General features: G+C 36.3%; 1 protein-coding gene across 1 annotated transcript; it reads left to right on the top strand.

Annotated features, from left to right (window-relative positions):
• On the top strand, positions 3,024-9,025 carry LOC109233551 (pectin acetylesterase 8-like). The gene is made up of 10 exons (XM_019399437.1): positions 3,024-3,177; positions 4,131-4,181; positions 6,310-6,438; positions 6,545-6,624; positions 6,726-6,812; positions 7,192-7,316; positions 7,408-7,468; positions 7,565-7,621; positions 7,749-7,846; positions 8,887-9,025. The coding sequence occupies exons 1-10, from the start codon at positions 3,024-3,026 to the stop codon at positions 9,023-9,025; spliced, it is 981 nt and encodes a 326-aa protein (XP_019254982.1).

Genomic DNA, 9,249 nt, shown 5'->3' with positions numbered 1-9,249 from the left:
GCAGTGTGAGATTTCTTATAGCCTGTGTTGCCCATGAGTTTCCGAGTCTTGGAGGTTATTTCAGTATTTTGTATTAAAGTGTATGTGACAGGCGGCAACTGTATACATTACTCATGTTATTTAGCTTCGAATGTAAATTTCGCAAATGTTGTTACTTCCGCAATGTGTTTAGGCTTACCTAGTCGTGAAGACTAGGTGCCGTCATGACGTGTTCACAATTGGTGAACTAGGGTCGTGACAAGTTGGTATCAGATCTCTAGGTTCATAGGAGTCACGGAGCACAGGCCAGTTTATTAGAGTCTCCCTGATCGGTACGGAGACGTCTGTACTTATCTACGAGAGGCTATGTAACTGTTTAGGAAAAATCTTCACTTCATTTGGATTCCTTGTCGTGCGATATTTTTGACATCAATTTTAAACTTCTGTCTTCTATTCTCTCACAGATGGTGAGGACACGCACTACTCGAGATGATCAGGCACCCGCGCCCGCTGCTGCCGTCGCCAGAGGCCGGGGTAGAGGTCGAGGACGCGTACGTGGTGCAGCCAAGGCACCTGCACGGGCTGCCGCCGAGGTACCACCAGCAGATCCAGCCGGAGCCCAGGCACCTGGCACACCTACTACTGCCACTACTACTCCAGCGCTCCAGGAGACTTTGGCTCAGTTCATGAGTATGTACACCACCTTGGCTCAGGCGGGGTTGCTTCCCCTCGCTGCAGCCACATCCCAGGCCGGGGAGGAGCACAGACTCCCGCTGTCCGCACTCCTAAGCAGCGAGTGCAGGTTGAGTAGGTTCCCGAGATTATTCCCCCACCGCCTGCAGTGCTAGTTCAGCCCGAGGATGGGTCAGCTGCTTCAGAGGACGAGCAGCGGAGACTTGAGAGGTTTAAGAAATATGATCCCCCAGTGTTCAGTGGCTTAGCATCAGACGATGCCTTGGGATTTCTAGAGGAGTGTCATCGTATTCTTCGCACTATGGGCATAGTGGAGTCCAGCGGGGTTTCTTTCACTGCCTTTCAGCTTCGGGGAGCTGCCTATGATTGGTGGCGCACTTATGAGTTAGACAGTCCAGTCGAGGCTGCTTCACTGACTTCGACCCAGTTCTCGGACATGTTTATGAGAGAGTTTGTTCCCCAGAGCCTCAGAGATTCATGGCGCGCAGAGTTTGAGCACTTCCACCAGGGTGCTATGACAGTTTCAGAGTATGCCATCTGTTATACCAGGCTGGCCAGGCATGCACCGGCTTTGGTTGCTACAGTTCGGGAGAGAGTGCGGAGGTTTATCGAGGGTCTTATTCCGCCCATCCGGTCCAGCATGGCCCGAGAGTTAGAGATGGATATTCCCTACCAGCAGGTAATGAGCATTGCTAGACGGAATGAGGGTATGCTCGCCAGGGAGCGAGGGGAGAGGGAGGCCAAGAGGTCTCGAGAGTTGGGTCATTACTCTGGTGCCCGTACTTCATCAGCCGGATGTTATGGTAGGGGTTATTCTGGTCGCCCTGTTCATTCAGCCTTGCCAGCAGCCGGTAGTACTCCAGCTCCACCAGCACCTCAGGAGCCTTACTATGCACCTCCAGTTTCTAGCGCGCCTCCTGCGTGAGGTGCTTCCAGAGGTCAGTCCAGCAGGCCTAGTCACAGCCAGTCACAGCCACCGCGTCCTCCCAGAGCTTGCTTTGAGTGTGGCGATACACGTCACTTGGTTAGGGACTGCCCCAGACTTGGTAGGGGTGCATCTTCACAGACTGCTCAGCCACAGCGTGCTCCTCAGAGTTCTCAGGCCCATGATCGACAGCTCCAGCGGCTACCCCGACTGCTCAGCCGGCTAGGGGCGAGGTCNGAAATAGACAAAGTAACCACAAGACTTTGATTGTAACTAAATTGAGCATTCAAACAAACCAAATTAAAAGCAATGTGATCTCTAAAAACTAACAGTGAACAACTGAAAACACGAAATATTTCGCAAAACAGAATTTGGATGAGCATCGCTTAATTATCATACAACGATTAACAACGAGCTCTTATGATATGAACTAACAAGCGATTCACAACTAATATTACCATAGTTTAATTAACCTATAAATACTACTAACAAAATTATGAACAAAGATTAAACTTTAAAACTAAATCCAAAGTACACGCTGAAAAATCAGAAACGGGAAAGGGGAGACGGGTTGAAGATTTACCGAAAACTCGAGCACACAGGCAGCGGTGAAACAATGGCAGCGATGGTGGTGATTCGATCCGGGACATGGTTTTATTGTTGATTGATACCAAAATCCTAAATCAGATGAGCTGAATCTCGATTTCGGTATAATCGACAATAAAATCATGTCAGAGTCGATTGGAGGCGAGAACGGGAAGGAGCGCTGGAGGCAGCGGCGGTGTTAGGCAGTCAGTGGTGGTTGCCGAAATCCAGTCACCAGATTTTCGGCACGAAACCAATGCCAAATAGTAGCCCCCATTGAGTTATACCCATTTATGTGAAAATTAGGTGAAAAGAAGGGCTCAATCATCCCAAATTTATGGAAAAAGCGACGGCTAGGGTGTCCTAGATCTAAAATTCGTGGTGTTTGATGGGGTTTTGAAGGATTTGGTTTGAAGATATGGAAATAGGAGGTTGAGGAGAGTGTATGATGATAATTTGGGGTTGTTTGGACCACCACCGGCGGCGGCGCACGGTGGTGGCAATGGTGGAGCGACGGCGGCTTAAGAGAGGGTAAGAGAGAGGAGAGAGTGAATGAGAAGTCTCTAGGGTTTGGAAATAGGGCAAAAATCTGATTGGGCTTTTAGTTTAATGTTTCTATTCAGTGGACGTGGTTATTGGCAAGAACTTATTGAATCCATCGTTTGGGCTCATAATAAATTAAAAGTTGCTCCTGCTACTCAGCCGAGAGCCTTGAGCATTATACAAGGACGTGCTGTAGGAGTAACCCATTACCTTCTGGGTGGAATTGCCACAACATGGGCATTCTTCTTAGCAAGAATTATTGCAGTAGGATAATGGCTAGGAGGATTTGAAAAGCATTATGGCATTACGATTTCCAAGGTTTAGCCAAGGCTTAGCTCAGGACCCCACTACTCGTCGTATTTGGTTTGGTATTGCTACCGCACATGACTTCGAGAGTCATGATGATATTACTGAGGAACGTCTTTATCAGAATATTTTTGCTTCTCACTTCGGTCAATTAGCAATAATTTTTCTGTGGACTTCCGGAAATCTGTTTCAATTTTTTTTGCTTTTATATTTTAGTTAGGGATAAATTTTGACCATCAGATTAATGTGGAATGGATGGCCATGATGGATTGTCATTTACTTAACCAAAATGACGTAGTTTTGTCTTGAAACTACGTCGTTTTAAATCCTCCCATGCCAACCCCTTGTCTTGCACTCTTGGCCACTTTCTCTTTCAAACTTGGCCCAATTTCTTCCTTAATCCTACTTATTAAACTAAATTCACACAAATAAATAAATTAATTAATTAACTTATTGAAATGATCAATTAACTAGATTAATTCACCAATTGAACAATTAGTTACTTCCTAAAAATGCAAAAATGAAAGAAAAAAAAAAAAGAACTATCTTTTGGTATTTTATTATAGGAATTATGCAATTAACGCAACAAAAATTGAGAAAAACAATTAAAATAATAAAATATTAATGACTTTACGAGGTGTTAAAATAATACAAAAATTAGATGCTCACAAAAGGAGCCGAAGAAAATCACATCAGAGCAAAATGTTCTTAATATTTGTAGAACTACTTTTGACTGTTTCTCAAGTCAGTGCAGATTTTTTAATAGTCAATACGACTATACTTCACAGTGCAATTGAAAAGGGAGCCGGTAAGAATTTAATTTTGAATTATAGAAAAATAAAACTTAAAACTAATTAATATTATTTTACTGTTTTGTATGGTAATAATTAATTTCAGTTTGTTTGGACGGAAGTGCTCCTGCGTACCTGATTGATAGGGGAAGTGACTATGGAGTTAATAATTGAGAAAATCTCACTTTATACCCATTAAATTAAAACCTTAAATATCCATACCTAAACTATTTACTTTTCCTACCTATGCAATCAATACTATTTACCCGCCCAGATGGTTTAATAATTGTAATTGCGAACTGAATCAGGAGTAAAGCTTATTGCTAAAAGAAATTCCAATCCAACTTCAACAAGAATGGGTAGGTGATCGACTAGATGAAATTTGCTGTTTCAAATAATAACGAGTCTCAAATTTTAAAGATTCCTTTTTCACGCAAAACTTAGTTTAAAAGACGAGTTAGGTTCTTCTATTTTTTGTTCTCCCTTTTGGTTCTTTTTCTTTTATTCACTTTTTATTCAATTAGTTAATTTTGTTCCTGACAAAGTCAAATTTATATATTTTTAAAGAGAAAATTGGCATGCAGCCGAACTTGAGGCATTCGTATAAATAGGCATTCGGTGTATTCACAAGGTTGAAATCGAGCACGTTGAACTTCTTTAGTATCTTTTTTCTATAGTTTTCTTAACTTAATAGATAAAAGTTATATATTTTTGGAGATTTATTGTACAAAAATTTAAATTCACCATTGACGGACCTTGAAGCTTGAAACTCATAATTTTTAATTATTTTGATCCGATCCTGTATGGGTTAGTTTGGAAAGTTGATTGGAGGTTGTAACTAAAGTTTAAGTCAATTTGGTGGAGATTTTGTAGTAAATTTTAGAAATTTGGGTTGAAATATAGTTGAACCAGAGAAGAAGACGAATTTGTATTGTATACCCAAATAGTATACAAATATACCATTTTAGTATACAATTCATTCCAACTATATACCCTATTAGTATATCTATATACTATATTGGTATCATATGCTAGTTGAATTATTTTTTGGTTGTATTAGCTGCATTTAATTGGTACAATATTTGATTTTCTTTTAATAATAGTAATATAGTACAATATCTTGAAATAACTTATTATATTAATATGTGGTACATTATTTTTTTATTTTTCTCTTTATGCATGTGTGTTATGTAATAGTATTATAGTCATATAGTTGCCGGGAATTAACTAGTAAAACTGTATACCATGTTGGTATAGTTATATGCCATATTGGTATCATATGGTAGTTTGAACATTGTTTTGGTTGTTTTAGCTGTATTTTAAGTGAATTCTATTATGAAATTATTTATATCAACATGAGTTGCAATAATGCTGGAATTTTTATGTGCCGATGGACATAAATTATGTGTATTAATAGTTTTTATAGTTATAGGCAATTGTTGGAACGACCCCATACAACTATATACCCTCTTAGTATACGAAATGAGCAAGTTGTTTTGCGAATATTTAGCTTGCAATACGAGCATGTAATTTTCTCATACTTTTATTGCGTCCTTTAATGTTTTGGTAGAGTAGTATAGTCGCAGATAGTTGTAGCAATATTCTAGAGAAATCATATGCTCTGTTGGTATACATATATACCATATTGGTATCACATGGTACTAGAAGTCTTTTTCGCTACTTATACTTTTGTTGTATTTTTTAATATTTTATTATCATTTTTATTCTAACTAGTATATATGGAGATTTGGTTGCCGTAGATTATGTTTTCTTGCTCTATAACTGGTTGTATTACTGCTAATGGTAGAGTGTGTATTGATATTTATAGGGAAGGAGATCAAGGTTTGCATGGCAATCACGTGTTGATTCTTAGAATCTGATTATGTAATTTATGGTGCTCAACAGCAGTCAATATGATATTCAGTATATTAGACCAAGTGACAACTGATATTATTTCAGTTTAATAATTGAATTTAAAAAATGAGAAAGAAAAAAAAAGGTATATTGTACTAGTTATATTAAAAAAAAGGTGAACAAATATTTACTATATCAATTATTTTTCTTATTGTATAAAAAAAATAAAAAATAGTAAAAACGTTAAATGAAATTAGATTATGAAGAGAAAAAGAATATAAAAAAAACAAGAAGTTAAATGAAATTAGAAAAGGAAAAAAAAAATAAGAAGAAAACGAGAAAAAAGAAAAGCAGAAAAGAAAAAAAAAGAAAAGAAGCATAGAAATAAAAAAGAATTGGAGAATAAAGAAAAAAATTCCCCACAAAAACTATTATGGGTAGGAAATGTAATTAGTTTATGGGTAGAAAAATAAATGGGTAGACAAGGGCAAATAGTTTTGTTTTTATGGGTAGATGTGTCAAAACCCCCTTAATAATTGGCTTATTCACATTGAGGTTAGAGTTAAACTTTTCATTCTGTTTTTTTTTTAAATTAATTTATTTAAATTTTATATAGCGTAAAAAAAAATTCAGGGAGGGGATGGTGTTCTACGATCTCAGAGTGCATCGAACGTACCGGTACTAGGTATGGATCATCAATACACATGGAGGATCAATATTATTTTCAAGGAATTTTAAGCAACAAGCCTAACGAAAATCCAGGTAGTTATTAGGTTACATGCCAAAAAATATATATTTTATTTTTTTCACGTTGAGATATTCTTAGAATTCCTATCTAATAAAAATGTAATGTTGTTAAAATCTTTAGACCTTTTTAACTGGAACAGAGTAAAGGTTAAGTATTGCGATGGGGCATTTTTTACGGGTGACGTTGAAGAAGTTGACCCAGTAAATACAAATATTTTTTAAATATTAGCGCTAGAAATTTTTTGTTAATTGTAGTAACTTTTCTGTATTGAAAATGACTTTTTTTTTTTATTATTAATTAGGTTACAGGGCTCCACTTCAGAGGGGCAAGAGTTTTCCTTGCCATCATGGAGGATTTATTATACAAAGGAATGTGGAAAGCTGAAAATGTATATTTTTTATAAATTTATTTGGAAAAAGAACTCTTTTATCCCGAAATTAATATGCTATTGACGTCAACTTATATGTAAGTCACGTCGACTGTCACTTAATTGGTACTAAAAGGACAGTCCGGTACACTTATAAACTCCTGCTATGCGGGTGGTTTGGGGAAGGACTAGACCACAAGGATCTATTGTATTTGTACGCAGTCTTACCCTGCATTCTGCAAGAGGTTGTTCCACGGCTCGAACCCGTGACCTCCTAATTACATGAAAACAACTTTACTAGTTACGCTAAGGTTCGCCTTCAACTAATTGGTACTATAATAGAAATAGAAATCAACGAAATAACAGTTTTAACTTCTTCCTTTATATAATTTCATGTTAGGCCATTTTGAGTGGAAATTCAGCAGGGGGATTAACTGCAATACTACATTGTGACAAGTTTAGAAGTTTTTTCTCCACAAATGCTAGAGTAAAATGCATTTCTGATGCTGGTTTCTTTGTAAATATGTAAGTTTTATTCATGAAACGTGAGAACTTTTGTTATATATAATTAACATCATTGTTAATTACTGATTCTTAATTATATGATTTTATGGAGAAAAACAATCCTAGGGGAACCACATATTGAGCAGCTATATGAAAGAGTTGTTACATTGCCCGTAAGACGTTTTTTATTATTAATTTAATTTATTGATATACTTTCTATATATATATATAGAGAGAGAGACTGTGTCTGTGTTTTGGGATTTAATTAGGGATCAAGCAAGAACCTGCCACGATCTTGCACCAGCTCCTACTTAGATCCAAGTTTGGTAAGATAAAGTAATTTCTTCGTGGAAGAAAACTGCCCCCTTTATTTATTTATGTATTTTTAAAAATTTGGTTTATTTTTATTTTTTGTACAACTTTTCACTAATACACAATACGATGATTTGGCAGTGCTTCTTCCCTGAATATGTAGTACAACATATTCGGACACCACTTTTCGTTATTAATTCTGCTTATGACTCTTGGCAGGTTAGAAATATATATTCGTTGTTACTATTATTTATTTATTATAACCAAATTGTTTTTATTTCTTTTATTTCCCTTAGGATTATAAATGGGTTTTCCTTTTGATTGATCTTTAAAAATATAGATAAACAACAGTTTGGTTCCTTATAATGAGTGGACATATTGCAAGAAAGACATAAATATATGCTCACCAAGTCAAATCCAAACTCTCCAAGGTCAGTACCAATTCAAGGGGTTAATTAATATTATTCTCTTTTAACCTAATTCATGTGATAAAATTAAAAGAGGCAGGCAAATAATCCTCTCGTACAGCTTGTTTGGATGGTTGTTACATGTTGTTTGTACTATATTGTTATTTTAAATACACGATTAGTTTTGATTGTTACTTAAATTTTATTATATATGTCGTAAGTCCGTCGTTACGTAATGATGAAAAGTGTCACTTTATGGAACGATCGATTTGGGATAGTTGCGTCGTTTTCTTATTTTTTTTCTTTCATTTTCCCTTTCCTTATATATTATAAAGTAATCTTATTTTTCTTTGACCCTATACTTTTTTTTTATGTAATAAGTCTACCTCGCACCTTACTTTTTCTTTATATACATTACAAGTTTATTCTTCATGTTATTGGTGCATGATATCTTGACACGACGACAAACAATACAATCTATCCAAATATTATATACATCAAAACGATACGGTGCAGTACAATACAATAATATACGATACATAACAACTATCCAAACAAGCTATTCGTTTAATTAAAACTCTCTCCCTCTCCCTCTCTCTATATATGATGATCTTGAATTATTGTTTTCAGATGGGTAATATTTCTAAGGGCAGTTATAAATGGAATAAGACCAACTTCACCAAGTGGATATTTTATAACCTCCTGCCATTCCCACAAAGGCATTGAAACACCCAGCTATTGGTTCTACCCCAACTCTCCAATATTGGCTGATAAGGTCCATTTCCCTTTTTGTTTTTTCTAAAATTATCCCAATAATTCTTTTGACGATTAGTGAGACTAACTACTTACTATAATTTATATATATTGTACAGAAAATTGCTCAAGCAGTTGCCGAGTGGTTCTTTGTCGAGAGTAGTAAATTCCAAGAGATATCTTGCCCTTATCCTTGCGGAAAATTTTGCCAAAGCTAGGAACTTGAAGAGAATGTTCATATTGTACGAGTATTTCTGATATTTTCTTAGTGATTAATCCACTCATGTATTTGTGGAAAGTACCAAGTCACTTGAGGTCGCTTAAAATTGTTATTCAAACTTTATCATGTTATCGTAAGTTGGTATATATATTTGTTTTATATTTTAATTTCTAGAACACTTGGTCTTTCTCTTTAAATTTTAGTGGTCGAGCTAGCTATTAGTGGGGAGAAATTTTACTTTGAGTCTCACATGCCATGTCAT

The sequence above is a fragment of the Nicotiana attenuata genome, chromosome 10 (genome assembly GCF_001879085.1).
Source record: "Nicotiana attenuata strain UT chromosome 10, NIATTr2, whole genome shotgun sequence".
NCBI lineage: Eukaryota > Viridiplantae > Streptophyta > Magnoliopsida > Solanales > Solanaceae > Nicotiana > Nicotiana attenuata.
The sequence above is the reverse complement of the archived record's forward strand: the minus strand, read 5'-3'. Positions and strand labels throughout refer to the sequence as shown.

Bases quoted from the DNA above. Each gene is read 5' to 3' on its own strand.
- LOC109233551 (XM_019399437.1), top strand. From the start codon at position 3,024: ATGGCATTACGATTTCCAAGGTTTAGCCAAGGCTTAGCTCAGGACCCC. The intron at 6,625-6,725 runs GTAAATACAAAT...ATTATTAATTAG, and splicing joins ACGTTGAAGAAGTTGACCCA to GTTACAGGGCTCCACTTCAG. The intron at 7,317-7,407 runs GTAAGTTTTATT...GATTTTATGGAG, and splicing joins GCTGGTTTCTTTGTAAATAT to AAAAACAATCCTAGGGGAAC.